The following is a 25,733-nucleotide window of genomic DNA, read 5'->3' on the forward strand; positions in this document are numbered from 1 at the left end:
TTAAGAAGAAGGAAGATGGACCTCTTCTTTCTTGTCTGCTACTAGCACAAGACCTTTCTAGAAAAATTAACGTCTTTCCTATCCTATCCTTGGCGATATGCCCTAAGTTCACTTTCTTTGATGGGTTGTGGGCACACCAGAAAGTCCACAAGAAAAAAGAAAACAAAACCAAGAGGCTACCAAACGCGTCTGTGAATTGTTTCATGATTAAAGGATCACGCTAACGTTTTAAATGCAGCCTAATATTCGGGTTAAATGAGTTCCCTAGAACTCAGCAACGCCGCTCAGAGAAAAATGACTGCCTTCTTACGCGCTCTTACTCGCGCATTGCAGTCGTATTCTCTTCTTGCTACGTTCGCACGATACTAAGGACTACAATGTCTTCAATGACAGTGGAAACCATGTGAATATGAAGACGGCCAAAATGATGTACAAGGATGCTTGTCTCTCACGCTCAACAGAACAGCACAATGCAACTAAATTTGCTTTACTTACTAGCTTAATGAATCCCCGAAAATAGAAAATAAGACTTGGGTCAGTTCCCATCAGCCGAGCTAGAAAGTAATGCCTTGGCCAGAATAAGCCACGAATGCAGTATACTTTTTATTTCTCTTGCCAGTGGTGATGTTATCATAGTTTTTATTCTTATTACTATTGGTGGCGCTGGTGTTGTACCTTTAAAAGTTGAAATCAGTATTGAATTGCACGTGATAATGCTGCTTGCATTGAAGTACTTGTTGGCATTTTTGGTTCTAATTTGTTGCTGATGTTGTCAGTGCTGCCGTTTGTATTACTTTTCTTCTCGTTATTCTTTTTGTTGATACTGTTGATTTGGTGTTGGCAATGATGCTGCTACTGCTGCTCTTGTTGCTCCTGTTTCTGTTATAGCGATTGTTGTTTTTTCTATGGTGGTTGTGATGTGAGGGGTGATGGTTGTTAAGAAGGTCGGCCATATTTAGTAGCCGCATTCGTCCCGGATTGAGGTTGGTGGCAGCGTCCGAGGGCAGGCGAATGCATCGTTGAAACCACTCAGCGAAGGCAGCGAGAAGCGGCACACACGATCGGCCACGTCGCGATAACCGTGATTTCTTTGGTACCAGTTGATGCACAGCCCGACAAAGAAAAGCCTTTCGGGCGTCATGTCGAACTGCTCCTTCTCCTGGCGAAAGTGTGCAGCGTGCTGTGGAGCCTTGCGGAAACCCTGCGGGAAAACAATATATAAATACTTTCTCTAGGGCACGCCGTGAACGTGTTCATGCGCCCTACCATGCCTCAACGTACCACCGAGCAAGCCCCTTACAGTGCATTAACTGTGTTCACGACAACGGATGCTCATTGAGGGCAGGTTTCTGCACTTATGTTAACTAAATGTTCATATAATAAGTTACTATTGAGTGACTGGATGCAGTTTGGTAGAAAATGGCGCTTTAAAACACGCTGTACATGTGAAGAAGAAAAACGCATGCGCACTTAATGCAGTTTGGAATGCCGCTTTCGGCAAAGCACAGCTGTTTTTTTAGATTTCCGATGCTGACTACTACAGAGCTACAGAATAGTTCGCACTTGTAAATTCTCCCTGAAACAGGTGAAGTTTTCTTTTGCTGGTTGACGAAACTGTTGGAACAATGCCACTATGCTATTCTGGGTGTCGCCGTTTGGTCATGAAGGTGTTATCGGGCGCTAATTATAAGGAACACCTTTCCTCCTTGACGCATCTTTGCGAAAGTGAAGCTTGGAATTAAGCCAACTCGCCGTCTGCCTTGCGCCATACTACTTATGATATCCGCGATGTGCTTATGAGATGCTGGTAGCTAACTGCGTCGAAACGTTTTGACACTTTCTTCCGGAAGTATATCAAGAGATCAAGAGTGAAAGACAAACAACCGAATACCGGGATCACTTCTTGTATCGCGAAACCTGCCTTTAACTCAGGTTCCACCTCTGCTTGATCTCAAGAAGAACCGTCGTATTTGGCGCCAGCTTGATGGCACTGTTAGCCTCTGATCAAACTCCGTTCATCCGTGGGAATCGCCAGTGACGACGGGGACTTTAGATTCGTTGTGAGAAGAGAGAGGCAGGAACGCACCAGTACGTCTAGTTAGAAACAAATGCAGCCAACTATAAAATGCTTCACGTAAGTCGTTTACATGACTTCGGAAATAAGTTCCCCGTTTTTTTTTTTCTGTCTTTTGGGCACATGGTTTTGGCTGGGATTGGTGACATTCTGCTTTGGCGAATTTATCAATGGCTGCTTTGAAGCGCTATAGTTCATTTCATGTCATTTCATTTTATTACCTTAAAGACCCCTCGCGGGGTATTACATAAGGGGTGGGATGAACAGAAAAGGTACAAGACAATGCAATATATGTGATCATATACAAAAAATGTTGTTTAGATTGCTAGCAAACGATAACGGGCAGGTGATGTCGGCGATATGCTGGGGAAGGCCGTTCCAATCTTTAGCTGCACGTGGGAAGTTCTTGCCTCAGTCCAGATAGTTAACGTCAGGGGGATTGTTCTTCGGCTAGCTTTGATGGTTTAGTTTTTTCAGTCCCATTGGACACTAGTTGGCCCTTCTCGGGCACGATGGCTACCGCTCTGTTGTGGAATGTGGTATAAGCGGCCGCTGTACGAAGTTATTTGGCTACGGCCTGAGCTTTAGAGGGGTGTTTCTGGTTGACGTCTTTGGCGGGATCGTGATTCCCTACATAATGTGGAGTTTCGTGATGCATGTGATTGTGCGTGTGTTTAAGTCTCAGATTTGGGCGCTTTTGTGCGCTTCTATCAGCTCGCCTAACGTGTTAGATCTGCAGTTTCTCGGTTGATCTGTCTATGGATAAATCCAGGTCCGCTTTATAAGCCTGTCTGATTAGTCCATCAATTTTAGATTCCTCGCCTTTATGCAGTTGAAGATTGGGCGGGCGTACGTTATTTTGCTAATGACAAAGGCTGGTAGTGATCGGCCGAGGATTTTAATTAATATGATGATTTGGTTGACCTAAATGTATAGATATATCATTTCGCAGTTTTGTAATATTTTCGAAGTATTAATCCAAGGTTTCTTATGGAGTTGACTCGCTGTCATCATAATGATATTTCGGATGAAGGGAAGGCTGTGCTCCTGCCACTTCATAGGCTCGCTTTTGTTCAGGAGCTCCGATTTGGGGTGGGGACGTTCTAGTTCAACAACTTTTGACTTACGCTTCAGTGTTGACGACAACCCTGTGAAGTGTCTCTCCTATCTCCCCATCGTAACCCTTCATGACCCGTACGGCAATATCGTCGGCGAAGAATGTGTGTCTGAAGTTTGCGATTGATTCGAGCTTTCTTGATAGACTGATCAGAGCTATAGATGAAAGAGGAAAGGTAACAATACCGGCCACTACTGAGTACCCCGGCATTCGATGATTAAATAATTCCAGGAATATTTCGCCGATCGATAGCTTCGCCGTTCTCTCTTTGAGGAAGAATCTGATGTTGTTGAAGGTTTCCGAGTCTGGGTTTAGTGCCGAGAGGTTCCTCAGTAAACCTTCATGCAATACATTATCGATTGCCTTGTTTAAGTCGTGGTCTATGATGACTGTCACGTTATTTCTTTTGGGAATAACTTCTTTACTAAGGTGGAGCTGCGTTGACAGGTCTGCTCTAAATCTTACCATTGAGAGGCTATTAGGTCGTTCTCTTTGGCACTCTTATGTATTTAGTTTAGGACCACGTGTTAAATTAGCTTCCCTTGGCATGAAGTGAGGGACATGGTCTAGGTTTTTATTAGGGAGCTTTTTGCCCGGTTTGCGTATGAGGATAATCCTGGTGAGTTTCCATTCCTGTTATACTTCTTTCACTTACTACTACTAATTGTTCACTAGGTCAATAATAAGAGCGAAAACCAGTGAAAGATAGTTAAAAAGTTCGTGGGAAGAATAGGTAGTGTTGACTGTTAAGGCGAAGCTTGAGCTTCCCGTAAACTTTTTATGACATGCCCACAACACCAAGAGGGACTCCGCCATGCCAAACACTGGAACTTGTCCATGCTTCCCAGCCATGGTGTAAAAGCAGATTGAGGTGTTTTACACTGACCGCAACCACGTCGTGTGGCGCGCATAGATAATGTGCGCCCTCTTGTACTTTCGCTGGCAGCAGCGGGGCAGAGGCTAGCCTGTTTTGAGCTGCCAGTCTCTATCACAAAGTGTGACAGTTAGGTTCCCTCCATGTACGTTTTCACAAAACCAGGCTTTTGTGACACGGTTTTGAAACAGGCACGGTAATTCTTGCACGGGCTTATACGTTGGCACGAGCCGAGCCAGTGGGCTGTCGTCGCAACATATGTTTCTGGCGGCTGTGGGTATGTTGACTGTCGTTGTGGGATGTTTACGAAATTCCGCTGCGTCCAGAAGCAAACATGACGTGATTATGGGCAAGGCGTAATGTTTACCTAACTGTAGATCGTGGTGTCAGATTTGCACGGATGGATCCACGTCGACTTTTAGAAGTTCAGTCAGCACATTCTCTACTGGAACTGTAGCGCCGGGTAGTCCCAAAGCAGGTAGGATATTGCAACCGAGCGAACATGTTAGTTCTGTATTTATGAGTTTTGTATTTAATGCACACGTGTTCCAGATAGATCTGTACATTTATCGGAAAAGTGGATGGATGCAGTTCTGACCAGAACATATGCCAAGGTCTGGGATATATATCCTACACAACGGCAGGTCGCCAAGCTATGATTAAATGCCTTTTGTGCTAATCTTACGAATAGGCGCCATTACATCTAAGACCAGTAACTCCTCGGGTTGCCTTATCAATACAAAATTTGTTGTTTACACAAAATCGCTAATCAGGCCTCAGTTTGACAATGAATATAAATCACGCACTTTGAAAATCCGAAACGATATGTGCGTTACGAGGGACGCCACAGTGAAAAGCTTCGGATTATTAAAATCAACTATGATACTATATTAATCGCTGTTATGGGGCAAAGCGCAGCGCCTTTTCTGTTTCGGCTTCATGGAGAAGCTGCCGCCACAGCCGAGATTGTAACCATGTGCTTAATCGGAATAGCCCACCATCCAAGCGCCTTTGTTCAAAACTCTTAGGTCATGAAAAAAGCGAACTAAATGATTCGAACGGCAGATAACGATCTGGACTCCACATGCTCTTTGAGCACCACAGAAGGCACATTAAATGTGAGATGGAAAGCTAAAGCACAACTGAATATCTGTCGGCGATCTCATGGTCTCGAGTTGTATGCATCCGCTGTACACTTTGGTACCACTCGACAGGATGGCTTGGAAAAGAAGATACGCCGGCGGTGTTTATAACAAATATGCAGCTGCATAATTCATGCTGCTAACGCATATTCTTTCGACAATTTCCTGACGTCACGTTACTAATGGCCATATACTTGCCTTACCATTCCAACTGCAATGTTTCTGAAGTGACCTCTAGCAAGTTACAGTTTACAGCCGCGTATATAATACACGCGAAGTGCACCGAAGTACACGCAAAAAGATAATATCTTCGCATGCACCGGTCTTTCCTATAGATAGTTAAGCGCTCTCCTCATCGGCATAAAATATGAGCTTTGCTGCAAAAATGTCAGTGGTTTTCCACAAGTCATTATCTAGTCACGTAACAAGACGAGTAATGCACTAGCCATTAAAACGTAGGAAATGCACTCTTGGTTTCCTTTCAGTCCCAGAGCTTGGAAATACAGCGACGGAGGTGTTGTTATCAGCAAAAAAACAAGGCTTCTATCAATCCAAGTTACGGAGACAGTTTTATTGGTGCATTGTTTGGAGCGTGTTATTTATCTTCAAATTAATCTTAGCTACACACATCAGCAGGGCAGTATAACGAAAGAAACCTTGCATACATTGTGTCTCGCTAGCGACTTGAGAAGGACGAAAGGGCTGAGTTCACGCTGCTCTTGTGCTCAATAATGGAGTCCTAAGAAGCAAGAAATAGCGAGAAATGACTCGGTGTCAACACTAGTTTCAAGCTTGCCCTTGCAGTACGCTCATCGCAGCACGGCTTCTTACAAGTACGCGCCGCAGTTTGGGTCAGTGGTTCAATGGTTTCACTGTCACAGAATAAAGTCGTTCTATTTGAGCAATGTCGACCAGTTGTCTTGCTTCGAACACGGCAGTAACTAATGAGTGAATACTAATGAGTTATAATACTAATGAGAACACTAATACTAAATACTAATGAGTGAATATATTTTCAAACGATCAGGACGTGGCGATAACCATTCGTTAGAACCTTTCATCGCATTCTTTTCTGCGTTCAAGCTAGGAAATGGCGTTTTTCGGCCCCGGACGTTTTCCTTGTTTTCGAAGTGTGGTGACTGCGACCAAAAATAAAAGAAAAAACAAGGCCTACGTTTTCACTGGTGCACAGCGTTTTCAATCCGAAGTACAGCTTACTTGGACACTAATTTGAATCATGTGGTAACTGTAAGATTTTGTACATTCTGCTATAGAATTGTTCTAATGAATAGCCCAACCCTACGATGGGCAGCGAAATCTTTCATTTAACTTTTGTCTTTCGTCAGAGTTGAATCCAAATCCAAATCCAAATCTTTTATTCAGTATTTTGTACAAAAAATTACTAGGGCAGGAACAAAAAGTACTGTAATAGTAGCTTGACGGGGTTCCTGCCCCTGTCTTGGCATGGGCAGGAACTCTGCCCAACCCTGGAAGTAGGGCTGCTGCAGAAAATCAATAGAGAACGCTTTTGAAGATAAGAAAAATGTTGAAAGCGCTTATCGAGGGAAATTTATGGATATATTCATTATTGTAAAATCAACTGTAAGGTATGTGAAAAAAAAATCCTTTTTTGGTGAACACTATTTCAAATCTGCCGTAATATTTGGTTATTAGGTTCATCGGTCATTGAAGCAAAGAAAAGGAATACTGACTTTGTAGGCACTGAAGAGGATATCGGCTGTTACTGCAGCCTCCAAGGCCCGCCTTGATATTTCTCCGCTACTCCACCCCAGGTCGAGGTAGTGCCCTCGCAGGCACTGGTACTTCTTCCTCAGTGCATTGACAAAGTCGTATGACCAGACGTTCTCATAACTGCCCGTCTCGTTGAGTATGACTGGGGCGTACAAGAACAACTTGCTCACCTGCGATTTCCATCACAGACGTTTAAGCACACTGTCATAATTTCTGATAAGAATTCAAAAGCGTTTACTGGTGGTACACATAATGGACAAAAAATATTCTGAACTTTCTCACGTCTAAGTAGACATTTAGTAGCTATTGCGATCTTTGAACTGTCAGCCGCTGGTGTATGAATCGTGCCATTATAATTATACGCAGGAAAAAATATCTTTACTTTTACTAGGTGATCTCACGAAACTCACAAGAACACTGATTCAACCTCGTGACGTGATGCAATGATCAATACGCTCGATAAGGCAGTGTGGCTGTCTCTGCAGGACACACTAGTATTCGTCGATCGTAGCTTACACACGCGGACGGCCGAAGCGTGCCGTTTATACCGAAGCGAGTTCTTTCAAGCAAGCTTTTTCACGAACAGCTCGATTGTTAGCCAACAATGGCTAACGATGATGAAAGCGGTGCTAAGTTAATATTCCTCGTTTAGGCACTTGAAGAGAGAGTGTTCCATGCTTGGCCTGCGTTCGATACGATTTGTTGGAACACCCACCTCCTGTACAACACTGCGTCCGATAACCGCGTAGTTCAGCGAGAAGGACTTGTCGAGAGGCGGTACAACAGTGTCCAGGCCAAGGTGGATTACATTGTACACGCTGACCATATACGGCAAGCCTGTCCTAAAGGGAGGGACGAAGAACTTGCTCGTGTCTGCCGTACCGTCCAGCAGCAGGCCCACCATGTACTTGGCGATGACGCGGCACAAGTTCAGATAGCTGTCTATGTAGATCACGTCTTCCTGGTCTGGCACGTGCCTATATAACCTGCATGGATTTGTTTGGTGCTGCAGCTCCTACTCTTCACCATGACATAAATTTGGATAGCGATTAAGCAGGGTCAATGCATTATATCTCCCCAGGGTACATGGGGTAATGTGCTAAAAGCGAAAATATGTATTTCGCCTTATACTAACTATTTACATTAACTAGGCACAACACAGCGATGACGCCATGAACTAGTCAATGCGGAATAGGCAAAAGAAACCGTATCGCTTGTTGCCTTGCCAGAGTTGTCGTCGGAGTTTGGCGTAAATATATTTCTTTGAGCGCGGCTACATTATAAATAGAAGCTAACGAGAAATAGTCGTAAGTGTCATTGCGTACTCTTGTGTGGCAACGATACAAAGAAATCATGCGAATTCAGGGTTTTTATAGGCGCCATTAAAACCTGATGAGATCGTTACAATGCATCTATTAAGCCACCAGTCTGTTTTTTTCTAAAATATCGTTTTCATGGACTACGACACTACGAGGGGCTACGAAAATGCAAACTGTCTGCTGCAAAAAAAAAAAAAAAAAGAAAGAAAAGGTCACCGAGGACGCATAAATCATAAGCATAATTCAAGCGCAAGCTTTTGCGTGACTGAATTTCCAATGTCTTATTACTGCAAGGTGTTTTCTTAGTTACGGTAGCGGGGTTAGGGACGCGATTTATAAAAATCATTCTATGCCTTTATCATAATTTTGCAATTCGATTGACCATTGCAGCCGTTGTTCTTGGGATTAGTCAAACAATACTAACAAATTAAAAAAAATGACGGTCTTACATTCACTGTATTCATTTTATATGCACACCGTGGAAACGAATTGCACAAAAAAGGGTTAACTGCCTCCAGAAGAGAGAGAGTGTATATAGAAAAAGGTGACCCCATCATCCAAAAAAAAAAACAGCGCGAACAAACGGGGACGATGATGTATCACCAACTCGCCCGCTTAGCTATCCTGGTGACCCCATCATCTGGCATTTCACCTTCATACAGACAATTAGGAATTTTCAATCATTTAATGCAGCAGGTCCTTCATGAAATTTCAAGGGACAGAGCACTGGTCAAATTGAGCGATAAGATTATGATAGAAATGGCAAGATTTTGCCTCATATTGCACAGATTGAGCACTATATACAATATCAAATATACTAGGTTTTGTAGTTTTACTTTGTAATTCAAAAAAGCATAAAACTACTGAGGCGACATCTTGCGGAGAAATGCTGTTATTATCCCCTGTAGTACCCCATGTGAAAAATATCTTAGGAATACATCACCGGTTTTCAAAATGCACACTATTCTTTTTTCTTCTGGGAGTGCTTGCCATATTTTATTACATTTAGCCCTCTCTCCAGTGCGCCCTAAATAAAACCCACCATTCCTTCCAAACCGTGAATGCTATGCTATGCTGTTGGCATTCTTTGCTGCCACAGGCTTGTATCAATATATTTAAACCCTTATGCCGAAAGGCGAACTTGCGCAATAAAAAAAAAAAAAATATATGCTATGCTTTCAGCTCTTGTCAATAGATGGCGCTACAGTTTTTGAATTCTTTAGTTGACAGTTGACAGCCGTGTGGTGCGGACGCGTGTTCCATCGCTCCTCCGATTGCACGTGGCTACCGGAAACGGACGGACTGGCGACAGCGGGAGCTTCCGAAGCGTCAAATAGATGAGTTTTCTTTTATTAACTTTGTTTCGTTTTCAGCTAGTTAGGTTAGGTGCACCCTAAAGAATAGATTTTAGCTCTTTGTCCTAGCGGCCTGGTTTTTCGTGCCGGCAGCTAGGTTTTCTCGGCGTTCATTCTTTAAATATTTTGTTTAGATAAATACTTTTTTTCTAGGCTATTGGCATTCGCAGAATTGATTTTAACGCGTGTTCGCTAGTCGTTTCTTGTGTCTTCTTTTGGCAGTTTGTATATTCTGAGAATTCGTAATAGATATAGTTCAGTCGATACATGCTTAAGATGTCCAATCAAAAGAAGTAAAGTGCACTCAGTGTGAGGCGCAGGTTAATCTCAAGGAAACGCGTTTTGACTCTGTAGGTGAAGTGGAAGGCAGCGACTTTTTGTGTCGGTGTTGCGTGCTGAGTGCGCGCCTAGATAGATTTGATCAAGAATGGGGCCGTTTAGCATCTCATGTGGTTGGTTGGTTCATAGGAAGGGAAAAGCGCAGTATCTGTCACACTTGCTCTGTGGACACCTGAACCGCGTCGTAAGAGAAGGGATGAAGGTGGGAGTGAAAGTGGATAGAGAGAAAGGCGGCCTTTTGGCTAAGATCAAAGTGTAGCATCTCATGTGGATGATTTAGAAACTGAAGTACGTTTGTTAAGGGCAGACAATCAGAAACTGCTTGGACAGCTTCCTCAAATGATAAAAAAAAAAAAAGCCGACTTTATCCTTGGAACCAACGAGGACGAACATTCCAGTGCGGGCCACGTGGCTGGAACCAGCACTGGCATGGAAGGCATAAGCAAAGTAGGTCAGGCGGATTCGAACCGATAGAGTTATTTTTATTTAGAAGCAGCTACTAAGAAGCTGAAAAAAAAGAAAGAAGTAAGGAAGAATGAAAATCCCAGAGAGAAGGACACAGATAACCGAAAGCAGGAGCCAACAGTTGGGAGAGGGAGAGAGAAGGCCTAGGTGCTTATCGCCGGAGATTCTAACATGAGCAGGTGCAAGCGAGATATCTTGGAACGTGTAAGGGGTGATAAGCGAGTGTTAGTTGGAGCCTTCCCAGGTAGCACAATGAGGGAAGTGCTGAAAGAGAGTAATAATAGGCTGTTGAAAAATTCCGCAGAGCGCAGTATGGGGATAGTAGCTGCGGGGCTAAACGAAGTCCTAAATGGTGACGCTGCAGGAGTGGTGGAAAGTTTAGCTAAGGGAGTTGACGATATCAGGGAGATAGCACAGCAAGCGCAGATAGTTTTATGCACAGTACCGGAGGTGCTAGGATTGAACGGAAAGCTGGAAAAGGACGTCGTGACAGTTAATCAGGACATAAGAAAGTTAGGCCTGGAGAAGCATTTCGAAGTGGTTGAGGTAAACAGGGAGGTGCATAAAGCAGGTTTTGGTAGGGATTTTTAGCGAGATGGCATTCATTTTAACAGAATAGATCGGCTGGCGCCAGGCAGGCAGGGCTGTAGCTTTTTTAAGGGGTCCGCGAGGACTCCGTGCACAGAGGTAGTTAGAAGTGAAGCAGAAGAAAGTGTAATAATGGAGGCTGAGCCCCAAACAATGGCAAGGAGGAGGTCGAGAAAGAAAAGTACAAAAAAGAAATTTAACACTAGGATCAGCTACATAAACATGCAAGGAGGTAGAAAAAGAGCGAAATGGCTAGAGATAGAACAGCAGTTGAAGGATGACAAAATAGGTGTGTACGCTCTTTGCGAGACTCATCTCAGGGATCTAGAAGATCCGCCGTTTATAGAAGGCTACGTCTGGGAAGGGTGCAACAGAACGAGAACGGAAAAAAAGGGTGGAGGGGTAGGTATGTTGATATACCAGGGAACAAATTGGCAGAGAAATAAATCATCTTGTAAAGAACATATCTGAGTATCAGGAACAATTGCCGGCATAAGGACATGGCTAGGGGTAGTTTATTTAGGAATAGGACACTAATGCAGGCAAGAAAACAAGGATCTTGTTGGATGTCTCAGTGACGATATAAGCCACTTTGGAGACGGGGCCAATATTATTCTGCTGGGGGACATGAACGGCCACATCGACGATCTGGATGGATACACGGATTGTAACGGGAAGCTAATGCTAGATTTCTGTGAGCGACACGATCTAGTTAGTAAATAGAGAAACAAAATGCGAAGACCAAATCACGTGGGAATTCCGCAACAGGCAGGCAACCATTGACTACTGTCTAATGTCGCAGGAAATTTATAGCAAGGTCATAAAAATGGAAATAGACGAAGAAAGGGAGTGTAGTCTGGGAAGTGATCATAAACGTATTAGTCTGCATATGGGGCCCTTGATGAAAATAGAAATGGAACTTAGACAAAACGTAAACGCAAAATTAAACGACGATCAAATAGCGCAGATAGCAGCAGACATAGAGGAAGCAATAAAGAAAAGCCCCATGGAAGACTGGGGTTATGAACAGGTAGAACTACTCATAAGGAGGAAAATTAAGGAGGTTAAGGTAGCAAACCGCTGGAATGAAAAGAGGAAGCCACAGAGCTGGTGGAATAAGGCAATCAGGGAAGCTATTGAACAACGACGGGCTGCTTCAAGGGAACACCGAGTGGCAAAGAAAGCACAGGTATCTCAGGGGGAAATCGACCAAAAATGGGAATCATATCGACAAAAGAAACTTGAGGTGCAGGCCCTCGTCCAAAGTAAAATAAGGCAGTCCATCGATCGCTGGATGGCTGACATAAACGATGCGTCTAGAGGCGGAGCAAGAAAATTCTGGAACCATATAAGCTGGCTAGGGAAGAAGAATAAAAAAAAAAAAAAGCAAGGTAAGATTCAAGATAACGAGGGAAGTGGTTTAAAGGGAGACAACGCAGTGAACTACATTACATCAGTCATAGCAGAGTCATTTAAGAGCGACGATAGGGTAATCTCCGCAAATCAGGAAGCAACACAAGGTAGCAGAATACAAAGCAGCTTAGAACTGATCAATCTAAACTGGAAAAAGGCAAAAAAAATATTCCTAAAAACACATCTACAGGAATAGATGGAATTCCGATCAAGCTGATTAATGAGCTTGGTCCAAAAAGTAAGGAAACGCTGTTAAAGCTCTGGAAACAGTCATAACGAATAAGCAAATTCCGGACAGCTGGCGGCAGAGTAAAATGAATTTGATTTATAAAGGGAAAGGAGAAAGTATGCACATAAAATCTTACAGACCGATTACCATAACGTTTGTTATGTACAATTTGGCCATGCAGGCGGTGAAATTAAAGGTGCAAGCATGGGTTGAAAGTAACAAGATACTCGGAGAACTTCAGAACTACTTTAGAAATGGTAGGCGCTTAGATGATAGCCTGTTCGTGCTTACCCAATGCATCGAAATATCTAGAGTGGAAAATAGACCTTTTTATTTGGCCTTTTTGGACATAAACGGGGCGTACGACAACGTAAACAGGGAACTCCTGTGGAACATATTAAAAGAAGAAGGTGTCGGTTATGAGATAATAGAGTTCCTGCAGGAAATATACCGGGATAAATAAGTAGAAATTACATGGGAAGGGATAAGAAGTACGGAAGATGTCAAATTATGCAAAGGATTAAGACAAGGCTGTCCTCTGTCACCGCTGCTGTTCATGCTTTATATGATAAACCTGGAACGGAGGATACAAGACAGTAACCTAGGTTTTAACCTGTCATATAGATTAGGTGGAAAGGCGGTAGAGCAGCGCCTCCCCGGTTTGATGTATGCAGACGATATTGTGCTGCTAGCTGAGAGTCTGGAAGAATTGCAAACTCTAGTTAAGTATTGCGGAGACGAAGGGGACGCTCTAGGCTTCAGTTTCAGCGCAGTTGAGTCGGGTCTGATGATTTTCAACGGCTCAACTGATCAGGGTCTTAAAATACAAGGCCATGAAATACCTAGGGTAGCAGAATATAAATATCTGGGGGTATGAGTAAACGAAGGATTGGCATACATTGGAAAGCATGAGCAATCACTTAAGACCAAAGGGCGAAGGAATGCCGGGATAATGAAGCATAGGAAATTGTGGGGATACAACAGGTATGAGGTTTTGAGGGGTATTTGGAAAGAATTTATGGTGCCCGGAATTTGGAAATGCGGTTTTGTGCCTAAAATAAAAGTGTTACAGTCGACATTAGAAATAAATCAGAGATCCGTTGGACGATTAGCACTAGGTGCCCACGGCAAAACCACAAATGAGGCGGTACAGGGAGATATGGGCTGGGCATCTTTCGAAGTACGGGAAGCTCAGAGTAAAATATTATATGAGGAACGCCTGAGGAAATTGGACAGTAACAGATGGGTAGCTAAAGTATTTAAATACCTGTACTTACAAAGCGTTCACTCACAATGGAGGAAAAGAACTAGGAAACTAACTAGTAAGTATGCTAGTCACAAGGACGGAGAAATAAAGAGCATTAAGCAACAGGTGAAAAACACAGAAGGTAAAAATTGAATAAATTCGATGGAAAAGAAACAGTGTGGAATTATACCGAAAGTGGAGAATGCAGATCAGGAAGGAAGATTTCTTTGATAACTCAAGAGGCAGTGCCCTACTTTTTGAAGCTAGATCAGGGTGTCTTAGAACACGCAGCTACAAAAAGAAATTTAACAATGGAAATGACGCATGTGCTGTATGTGGTAACTCCAGTGAAACAATTGACCATATTATACTCGAATGTAATGGTATCCATCCGGAAGTCGATGCAGGCGCAGTCACTGTTCCTGAAACTCTGGGGTTGAGAGATACCAGTGGCCGGGAGAATAAACCGGCGGTGAAAACTAGCAAAAAAGGACTGGAAAATTGGTGGCTTAAAATCAGAGAAGTGACAAGATGTTAGTAATGTAGAAACAAAAACTTAATAAATAGAATGATGGTTTAGTTAACCAATCTAAATAAATAATTAAGATATAGGTAGAAGAATGAGCATGATAGCTACTGCTACCATCCCGTTTCAAAGGGGACGCTCCTATATTCCATCCATCCATCCATCCATCTTTGGATGAAGTGGGGGATATAGGCCACGAAAACATAAGTCGAAGAGACGTACGTTAATGTGCAGTAACAGCATTGAATGTGAAAACACACATGGACGCTACTGTACACTAAACTGCCTAATTACAGTCTGGTGGGTGAAATTTACATTTGTTTTCCGTGCATCTTTTTGTCCACCACCAGACGTCATCGCGGTCAATGATCACGGTTTCCAGCATCGCACTTAGATAGACCTGCAGATCTTCGCCTTGCCCAATGCACCACAATATAGTGGCTAAGGTGCATACTTCCTGCATGTCACCGAGAATCTGTCGTGAAAGTCGCTAATACCAAAGTAAGGGCAGCTAGACCACCTAGTATAGCCTCCCTAGTTTTTGCAAGCCTAGCGCGGCCCGCATTGTCATCTGCTCGCTTTGTCAGCTGGCCGAGACAATCTCGTTCTTGTTGGCGTAAAGTATTATAGTTATCACTCTGCAGTGTGTCATCGATCGCTGAGCGCCACCGGCTAATGTATGGTTTTTAAAACATTGTTTATTGCCTAATAATTCATCATCTTATCATTATTATTATATGTCTTGTTATGTTTATTATTATTTAATTTTATGGTGGTTAGTGATGAAAGGTTGTTTGGAAAAGGTAATATAGTCCAAGAGGGAACCAGATGAAGCCGCTGCGTCCAAGCAGAAGAAGATGGGCTGTTTTACGAGCGACCCACTACTTTCAAGTGTCGAATTCTCGTCGATTTGAGCGCCGGGTGAACCCACCATAAATGCTGAATATTTGCCTCACTATTCTGGCAGTTACACACAGGAAACCCTTGACATGGCTATAGGTATCGAATTTGAGGCCATGTTCGACTCACAGCGGGAGTGAGGGCGAACCCGACCAGGATCCTCCGAAGCGCAACCTGCTCAGTGCGGGTAAGACAGCTGGGAGGGTTACCGCACACGGCGGGACAAGAGCACGTGTGCGGCGCTTGAGGTGGGATAAAATACGGTTATTCTGGGCAGCCTGAAAACCCTATCACAACCGACCGTTTGCTAGCCTCAGTTCCACATTTTAACCGTAAATATGTTTTACATTGTTGTAAGAATCCTATCACAATATGTTTATACTACGTTTCGCTACCTATTTTTTTTCGCGCAGATTACAGAGGCCCAAGGTTACTATGACTTTTTTCGCATGGAGGCATGTTTTATGCCCGTTTGTAAGCTGAAAACGAGAGCTGGGCTGCAAGGTCGTTACCTGTCCACTTCAGCGACGTCGTGCAAGGCACCGAATGTGTAGGGCAAGATCTGCAAGTTGGAGATCTTGTTCATCATTCTGAGCTCGGCCTTCTCAGTTGGACTGTGCAAGGAAACGATGAAATTCACAGTAGAATTCGTGATACGCTCCACCATGTCAACGAGGTGTTCCGTGTCTGCGCGCTGCACGTGGTCGTTCAAATAGAGTCTCTCGACTGCAAAGGGCATCAGCCTGCGCCGATGGAAAAATATGCTTGTAAAAGCCAGTATTTCATTTGGTTATTCTCAACAAGGCAATAAAAAAGCAGGACTTCAGGCATAAATGAGATACTAGTGGTTTATGAGAGTGTGCGTGGCTTCTTGCATGTCGCTGTAAGCGAGTAATGTTATAACAGTGTCTTATGTTAAGGCAACAAAATAGAAAACTTGTAACAAAAGCAACTTACTCGTGAATGTCACCGAAGCAACGGGGCCACAGATCTTTCAGGCTGTTCGTGTTGTTTGCAGTCGGTGTGCTGTAGGCTATGTTATAGGAAGCCAAGCGGCTCAGAAACCAAATGATGTACAGCCCGACGTAGGCGGAGATCAAGGGTGGCTCCAGGTTCACGAAGACGCTTCGAGACAGAAATGTGGCATACTCGCTGTCCAACACCAATAACGTTGAGTGCGCATTGGGCAATGATCGAAGTTTTCCAATGAGCACTTCAGATATCGAGGACCAAAACTCTGTCCTTGGGTAGTCAGTGCTCAGTTTAACTTGGGCGTCCGGAGGCTCGACTTGTGGCATGCGAAAGAATTGCCTATTTACCGCCTCTATTGCTTTGATGACACGCATGTAGGACATTCCGTGCTCACCAATCACTTCTGCGCAGCGCCTGACGTATTCTTCCAGTTGGCGCTGCACTTGCAGTTGGTAAAGAAACTTGACAAACGGGCCTACTTGGTAGGTTCGCGCGAAGTAAAGCATGTAACCCTTGCTATGGCGGAGATTGTGGCCAACGGTAAGCCTAAACAAAGGGGCGATTCCCAGGTTGAGGTTAATCTCCACGATGCCCCGAACTATGAAGAGCACTGACGTTGATGGCATCTGAGGAAACGTGAATCCACCAACGTTTAGGACTTCCTTGATCTTGTCGATGTATTCAGGCTTTTGGTGCGAGAGCTTCATGCAGTTCCGAAGCACTATCGAGGCTTTCTGGACGCTGCTCTGTCCGCGACTCGTAGCCACCGTCGATATGGAGCGGAGCACCGAAAGCATTAGGGACTCGTAAACTTTTGCGAACCTGTTCGAATCAGCTCCGCTGCAGGAGTACCTAAAGAAGTCCTGGCAAGGCGCTATCGATGTCTTTATGGATTCCCGAATAGCCAAGGCTGGCCTGTAGCACCGAGGATGTGAGCACGGCGACGCATAGTAGAAGAGAGCGAGTGGCTCCAGCATGACGATGCTAATTGTCACGGCCATCATCGAAACCATGAAGACGCAGTACTCCTTGGAGCGATCCGGTTTGCTGTCCGAAGAGGGGATCGTAGATGGTTGTACGTCGCTCTCAGTCGACGTGCTGAACCGTCGCAGCGCGGACGCGTCGAAGGAGACGGAGCGTGGAACCCTCTTCGTCGATGTCCTCGCGGATGAAGAGCGACGGAGGATGGATGTTTCGGCGGACGCGAGGCGATACTTGTGAATCAGCGGTCCTTGCAGGGACTCTTTAAGTCTTGACTTCCGCGGGCTTCCATCCTCGGGGCGAGGGTATTGTAGTGCCTGCAAAGGACGCCGAGAATGACGAGACTCCTAGCCCGCGCATGAATCAAACTTACAATTATCATGACATAGAGCTTTTAGCTTGGCAGAATGTGCTATTTGAAGCGAAAATGATGCTTGGGTATAGCCTCGCCTCCATAAACATTCATGAAGATTTGCGCGAAACTCGAATCCTTTTTTTTTCCCGATATTTATTTCCATGCCTGGACTTAACAAGTGTCCACTCAAAATATTTCATGATTATCTACAAATTTTAGATAGGGCTTGCTCGATATTTATACATTGAAAGGCAATACAGTCTTATCCATATATGACAAGTGACGCGTAGTGTAAAAAATGAGCTTAAAAGAACAAGCAAAATTGCAAGTTCCAACCGCACTAAAAACCAGAGAACTAATCGATTGCAACGGAACTGAAGGCTGCCATTTCTGTCTGTTCCCACAGACGTTGTATTTTTAAATTGGCAAACGTAGATCTGCGCTGTGGCTTATGAAGTTAAGAAAGGTGACTCGGGACTACATTGGTAGCCGCTCGCTTTGGGTATAACGTTATAAACAGGTCTCCATTCAGAATATTCTCATTGCAGTTCATACCTATTCGCCCACAGGAGCCGATGTGCGGGAGCAGTGGTCGAAAGTAAGCTTAATAACTTGACCCCCTTTTTTTTACACTACAATAAAACTCCAAGTTTGAGCCAGGACGGGTCGCTTGTGCGGCTAGCCTGTATCTTGGGTCAAAATGAAGCTTGAGCTCTAGATTGCGTGGCCTTTTGGTGCAGCCTGTGGCGTCCAGCTGCGCCTGCGGCAAGTTTCTGCCGCGTGCGCTGGGTTCGTAGTTTTGTAGAGGGTAGAAAATTTTCATATCGAATACAAATAAACCATCCAGTAAAGAAGTCAGCGCAATTATTCCTCTATTGGCTGAAAGATATCTAACTGCAGTGCAGCATCGCTGTTATGAAAACGGGATATAGAAAAACAATATTCGCCCCCATCTCGGTACGGACTACCGCCTAAGAAAAAGCATCAGCACCACCTCTCCATGTTTCAGACCATTCGGCTATCGTCGATGCCTTTCCCATTGATAGCTTGTGTAGAGATTACTCAATTTTAACATAAGTTGTTTCTCTGAAAGCAATTACACTATCTACCGCTGCCCTTGTTATCAACTTTATGGTCTTAAGCGTATATCCTTGTGTTCTATCTCTCGACTTCTCACGACATCCCGATACTTGTCTATTTATCAGCAGGCATTCGCCGTATATCACTAAGTCGGGTGGACATGCTGACGCTGCTTTTCTATGTATTTTTAATGACCGCATTGCCTTCTGAATGTCTATGCAACCGAAGCATTCACTACGGTCACTGACGTCACGCCGAAGCAGCCATTGTTTGCACTTCATGAACGTGCATTCGGCCACCGAAGATTCAACACCGCAACGAGAGAGATCTCGGCCTTATCATCGCATCAAAAATACATGACCTGATATAAAAAATAAAAACGATGAGCACTGGTCAGCTTGTGCATGGGAAATTTGTTGCTGGTATATATCACATAAAAAGAAGCACATTATGCTTATTGTACGCCTCAAACACCACGTCGCCGATGAAGCGTACGGGACACCATCAAAAAGCAAAACAGCTACCAAGGTGCGCACGTCAACTGAAGCTAAAGAAAAGGTAAAAAATAAATTCTAACATGCATCACACGATCGTGATCACATTGTGGCTGTGATAGTGTAAATCAACAAATATTATGTATTTATCGTTTATTAGCGTTTCGTCACAGTAACGAACAAAAGAACCTTAGCTCAAATCCCACCGCAGTGGCATAAGAATAGTGAGTATCTAGTTTACAGTATGGAAATAATACCCAGGCTTTTCTATGTACTCAGGGTCCTAGAAATGACAGTAATAACTGTATGCCGTAATCCTGATAAAAGCGCCCACTCCTAAACCGACGTATGCCACATTGCAAAGAACGGGCCCTGACCCATGTGTAGCAGCTCACCAGCAAATCATAAATAAACACATATAGCATGCTTGCGCATTATCTTGCACGTCGGCCTGGAGCTCCAGTTTACGGGACACTATTGCAGGTAGGCTTATCGTGGCTAGGTTTGATATTCAGTAAAAGCGCAACCCGCAGAAGAATATATGTGGCATTAACACAGCGCCAGAATTCACGAAACCCAGGGACGCAGAACAGTACCGGCGAGGGTGTATTTATCTCTATCAGCGGAGACGCATTCTTCGCGAGCATCATTTTGTGGAATTATAGGCGCTACTACGGCTCATCACTGCCCCGCGGTTTGTGCTGCACATGGCGTAATATCAGCGGTAACGAGCGCGGCTTTAAGTCACATCTTTTGACTATCTTTAAGGAAAGGCGATAAGTCTATCGAGGGACTTCAGCTGTCAATAAAAGGCGGAAAAGATATTGTACACCCTCCCACTTTTTTAACCTGAATGCACCAGCGTCGACCCTCGAGTCGATAAGCGCCGTATGACGGAGCACAGCTGCGAAATGAGCGAGAATACGCGCATGCGCGCAATGAGCACTCCGGTGCAGCTATCCTCTGCCAGGCTGTTACTAGAACAGGACCTCAACCCTGCTTGTTTTGAGCACCGTTATAGTCATCATTTTTCTTTTCTGAACGCTTCCGTCATGTTATAAATAAGTGGTCAGGCGGTAGCGCTAGCGGTGGATGGAATGCGATATATGCCCACTGACTATATTACATGCGTATCAGCATTTTGTTTCTTTTTGCTATGGGTTACGTAGCACATTTCTGCGGCAAATTAAAGGTTCTTCGCTTATAACTCACTTCGCTTATCAATTACTTCACTGGCCTTTTCTAACCTTTTCCCAACGGCATGCAGAAAACAGAATGAAATGCGATAACGCACAAAAAAGCAGGTGGGGTTGGATCCGGTTCCCGTAACAGCCTGGCAGTGGACAGCTGCACCGGAGTGCTCATTGCACGCACGCGCGTATTCTCGCTCATTTCGCCGCTGTGTTCCGACGTGCGGCGCTTATCGACTTGGCGGTCGACGCCCGTGAGTTCAGGTTAAAAAAGTGGCAGGGTGTACATATGAAACAGGTATTAATTAGTTTTAAATTACATGGGGTCTCTCCGCAGTGTCTGAGCAGATAGGCTGGTCCACTGCTGACCCTATGGGTGAAAGTTCAATGCCGGCCGCGGCGGTCGCTTTTTACTAGAGGTGTCCGTTTATTGTCAGGTGTTAGTGCAACTTTTCCGGAGTTAATCCGTGTAACCAGATAAAAGGTTGTCTCCATTGGGAAGGAAAGGGGGGGGGGGAGATTGTTATATGGCATGACCACTATGGTACCATACAGTGACCTACGCAGTTGTGATATTGCCAATCAAGCAATTATTCGAAGTGTTATATTCTGTCGCTCCACTGAATTTTAACGAATAGTATATACATTGATTGTTGTGAAAGTTGGCAACAATCACTTAGAAATCATCTTTTTCATATCGGAGAGTGGTACTAATGGGATAACAAAAAAAAAAAAAAAAACGAAACCGCAAGCGACCCTCCAATTGACGTCGACTGTTTTGTGATGACGTCTGGGTTAATCTCATATCATGACATAGCATTTGGCTGGCAGGACGAGGCGTTGGCTTGGACGGGGTTTCTTTGCAGTGGGCATACTCGGCACTACGAGCACATTTTGGGGCAGAGGGCAGCAAAACATTATCATTCGTAGTTCCACTCTTCATGTGGTGCTATTGTTCGAGGTTCTCGCTTAAATGCTTCAGACAACTGTTTGTATTCGTTTTTAACCAATAGTTTTAATTGTGCTTTTTTGTTAGGGTGAACAGCACGAAATATATCAATTACCCCAGACGGAATGCTCTATTTTAGTTATCCTTCAGCGCTGTTTCCTAACAAAATTGCTGCTTTAAAAAAACATTCCAAAACAATTTGTCACTCACTTATTTCAACAGTTTCAAACTATAGTTTTTTTTTTCCCTAAAATAATTTGCCATCACATTCGAATTGTACGCGGCATTTAGGGCCACGATCGGAGATATTTCGTACCAAAAATAGGCCGTCTGGATTGGTAGAAAAGATGCCAGGGAGAGACAACTGGAAGTTCATGCACTATATCTAAGTGCATGCGCAGAACGCCACATATCGCAGTGGCAAATGGGAAGAGCTGGCAAGTGCCTCCGTAGAACGGGAGTATCCGCAATGCCATGATGACTGTTTGACTAGAAGTGCGCACTCGCAATCCGGCCAAAAAATCCCGTACCCGGCCTGGCTCGCTGGCTGGGCTAGGGCCGTTCTGAAGCCCTCTGCCTTGAACTAGGGACGGGCCCGGCCCAGGCTATATTTCTCCCGGGCAGGCCGGGCCGGACACATCAATGCCGAGTACCGCAACTTTTACGAAAGCGCAAATATGGCTATGGTGCGCCAGGTGTCCCGAATGCAATAATAATAACAATAATTACCTGCATCCTCTCGGTACTACAGAGTCTGAGTTCTCAGGCGACGGCAGTATGCCTGTCTAGCACGCTGTCCTGCCATTAACAGGCGTTTCATTATCAGTTTCGATATTCGCGCCATGCTGTCGCCTCTCACGTGTCTTTTGTGACCTGCTCTTGGTGTCGACATAGCCTCTTTCGAAGCGGGTTACAATTCCTACAGCAAAAGCATCCACCTTGCTGAAGTCGCCTTGTGGTTACTCAGCCCAGACTATGCAGTTGAGGCGTACCTGGCCGGCACCGGGAAATGCACAGGCGAGCGAGACGAGGTCACCGAGTATCGGGCCACAGAATTAACCCTAAGCTCATAGTTAGAGCCTGCGCGCAAATTTTAGAGAAGAAAGCTATATAGAGAAAACTTGCCATTGCTAAGAAAGTATAAGTAATTCCACCCGCAAGTAAAAGCAGCGGAAGAAATTTCAGTGCTACGAGCTTCATGATCAGGTTTCAAGGCGGGCCGGGCCGGGCCCGGGCCTACAGTCTAAGCACAGGACCGGACCGGGCTAAGGCACTTTCAGTGTCGGGCCGGGCTGTACTCAGGCCTCTAGCGCTGGGTTCGGGCCGTGCTCGGGCTCAGAATTTCAGCCCGTGCACACCTCTATGATCGACGCAGTCACCTGGCGGGGGAGGGGTGGGGTCTTTTAAAGGGCGATTGCTGCTTCGTTTCTGAGCGGTATCCGTGACCATAATCTGAAAAACTCTTCTACAAGTGGTCTCGAAACGAGACGTTACATCGCAATAATTGAGCCGTCTTACCTCCTCAGGAAAAAGCACGAAGCTGCTGATCACTGGGCTGACCGAACTGTCCCGTCGACCTCCGCTGGGCGAAGGGGAATACGTCATGGCTGGGGGGACTAGCAGAGGATGCTAGAAGAAATTCTTGTGGCCACTCTCGAAATGGAGCAGTAGTGATGGCCACTTTCACTGGCGATGCTGTTGTTGTTCGTCGTCCTCTACTTAAAGCTCGAGCAGGGTGGGGCACGTGACTGGAGCGGGCACCAATGCGCGGGCCTGCTTGCAGCGTGAACCACTTTGTCATACTTCCTACTTTGATTATTTTTCTTTGTTATTCCTATTTTTCATAGAGAGAGATGGTTCGAGAAAAGCTTGCCGTTTATTGGTTTGTAAGTTCGTCTTTTTCTGCTTATCGTTTTCGCCTCTGTCGACCCTTGGCTTTCGAATTTCTGCCCCTGAGGTGTCTGCGACAGCGACAGATCCATACCTCAGCTTTCTCCCCTGGCAGATGCCCTCAAAACGAGGTTTTGGAAAAACACAGAAGAAAAGAAGATAAATTTTCTTTCCACTTAATCTTGCAACATCAGTATTACACACCAATATTTACTGCTCAATTGCTTGCAATTGGTTTGGCCCTTCAAGAAGTTCCCGATAATATTACTCACGTAATCATACTTTTCATCTGCCTGTCAGTCTTGGCAGCGCTGAAAAGCTCAAAGATTCTTCTTTAGAAGCGAACTCTTATATTTTGCATTCCCTTGCATTTCAGTGGGATCCGGAGCACTGTACTATTAATTTCAATATAATGGTCAATTTCTTAGAGAATTCAGTTCTCAATGGGTCTGTTTCCGAAGTTGTACCGAACATTATTTTGCAAAATATGTACCGTTTTGAACGGTTTAAAATATTGCACTCCTTGAGCCATGAGCCACCCCTCGCGACTACAGATTTCGATCATTTAAATTTCTATTGAAATATCCGATATTGTAGCTCGAGGCAATGTGAGGCCACCGCCAATCTCATATGTTATAGAATTCCTTGCCACAGTCTTTACTTATGTCGCTCTAGACTCACGCCGTCGAATTTTTGTGCATCCTGGGATGACGTGGAAACCGTTGAGATAAATTACTCAACGGTTTCCACGTCATCACAGGATACACAAAGAGGTATGCTGCTCTGAGTAGAAATTTAAAAATTCCTCTTGCTCGCCTAGGACTGCTCTTTAAAGTTCCTGTCCTTCTCTTTAGTGCGACTCTCAAAGGACATGCCCTAAAACCGGTGTGCGAGTTACTCCATAGCTATAATTTTGCTATTGGAAGATGTTTTAATCATTGCTTTGTCTGGATTATGCTTACAAATTTTAATTGCATATGAAATATCGTGCTTTTATTGATTACTATTCCTACCACCTGAAATAATTTCCAAAATATTTTAGCAATACTAGTACCTAATTAAAATGTTCTCAATCATAAGCCTAAGTCGATGTCATGAATTCTTTTCTTCCACGTGCATTGAACTCTGGCCAATCACCCGCAGTGGGTATGTGCCATCTGCACAGAGGAGAGAAGAAGAGAAGAAGAAAAAGAACCTGCATTCAGAGCTCCTATGGGAAGCTCGCACAAACGTGATCTCATCCATTTTATTTTGGTAATATCCGCAAGGCGTGAGAGGATTTATTTTCTCATTTCTCTGGGTTTTTAAAAAATCCACTTTGAAAAAGCAGTCCATGCTGTCCAGAGGACACATTCAAGCCTCGTTGCCGGAACACTTTGCAAAAGGAGAAATTTACAGTCTCTTCCCGTTGCACGGAGACGAGGGTATACCTGCAGGTCTACTTCCGAACCTTGTGGCGATAATCATAATGAAATAACACCAAGTTTTTAAGGCTCGCATCTGAAGTGATCTTTTTTCATTCGCGCTTCACAAAACTAACACTCCCATTACTCCAAAGAAGGCTACCGTGGTGCTAGCGCACTTTCATTCACCCCAAAATCAGCGCAAAAAGCAAAGCGCTTTTTCAAATTACGGTCTAGTATTTCGTATAGAAAGATGATTATGGGCGTTCCGATATAATATGAGTTAAAAATGTTTAAATGAAAACCAGTGATTGAAGCTACATTATGAAATAAATAATGCAGCTTCAATCACTTATAGGTTAATCATATAATTATAATAACATGTGTGTCGAGATTATAGTGATATCAGCGCACACTACACCGATATTTTTTCTAAATTCGTTCCTCGCAGCTGCACTGAGCGGAACCACCTTTCTGCCTCCATTGCCACCATAGCTATAGTGTTGATGCCTTCAAGCAATGCGCCTACTATTTTGTATGCCCTTCCTCTCTGTAGAGCCCTCGGGCCTTGACAGTATGGAATAAATAAATAAATATGAACGCCGTGTTTTCTGCAAGCATTGCTAAGTTAAAGGCAGCACGAGATAAACTGTCTTTATGAAAAAAGGGGCTTCAGACAGGCAAATTTATCTTAAACTTTAAAACTTAGCGGTTGAAAACAGAGATAGGGTATAAACAAATGTAGCTGTATTGAGCTGCACCAGAGCAAGCAATTTCCATACACATTGTAAGGTAAGAACAATGGGGAAAGAAAGACAGGAAGAACAAATATAAGAGAAAGTCATGATTTACGTACTAAAGAAATACTACAATGAAGTCATACTAATAAAATAATTAAGAAAATTGTTATTTTGTTCAATAAGAAAACAGAAAAATGTGCCACTGCTATTTACTTGAGTTTGATTTCATCAAAGACTCAAGATTAAGGATGTAAAGTAAAGGATTTTTGTAATTAGGGCCATATTTTGGCCCTCTCAGGAAAGCTTTGATTAAAATGTTCTATAGGAATCAAGTCTAGTG

General features: G+C 44.1%; 1 protein-coding gene across 1 annotated transcript; it reads right to left on the reverse strand.

The window, feature by feature from the left end:
- Nucleotides 1-955: 955 nt before the first annotated feature.
- LOC146189991 (membrane metallo-endopeptidase-like 1) lies at nucleotides 956-22,965 on the reverse strand. The gene is made up of 6 exons (XM_084605395.1): nucleotides 22,879-22,965; nucleotides 16,297-17,609; nucleotides 15,852-16,082; nucleotides 7,675-7,945; nucleotides 6,920-7,129; nucleotides 956-1,201 (listed from the first exon to the last, which is right to left on the reverse strand). The coding sequence occupies exons 1-6, from the start codon at nucleotides 22,963-22,965 to the stop codon at nucleotides 956-958; spliced, it is 2,358 nt and encodes a 785-aa protein (XP_084461521.1).
- Between the last annotated feature and the right edge of the window lie 2,768 nt (nucleotides 22,966-25,733).

The sequence above is a fragment of the Amblyomma maculatum genome, chromosome 5 (genome assembly GCF_055883805.1).
Source record: "Amblyomma maculatum isolate TAMU_Amacu chromosome 5, ASM5588380v1, whole genome shotgun sequence".
NCBI lineage: Eukaryota > Metazoa > Arthropoda > Arachnida > Ixodida > Ixodidae > Amblyomma > Amblyomma maculatum.

Coding starts and splice junctions, on each gene's coding strand:
- LOC146189991 (XM_084605395.1), bottom strand. CDS start 22,965: ATGACGTATTCCCCTTCGCCCAGCGGAGGTCGACGGGACAGTTCGGTC. Junction 16,083..16,296: donor TGCTTCGGTGACATTCACGA/GTAAGTTGCTTT, acceptor CCATCGGCGCAG/GCTGATGCCCTTTGCAGTCG. Junction 1,202..6,919: donor TCCTCTTCAGTGCCTACAAA/GTCAGTATTCCT, acceptor GTTTTCCCGCAG/GGTTTCCGCAAGGCTCCACA.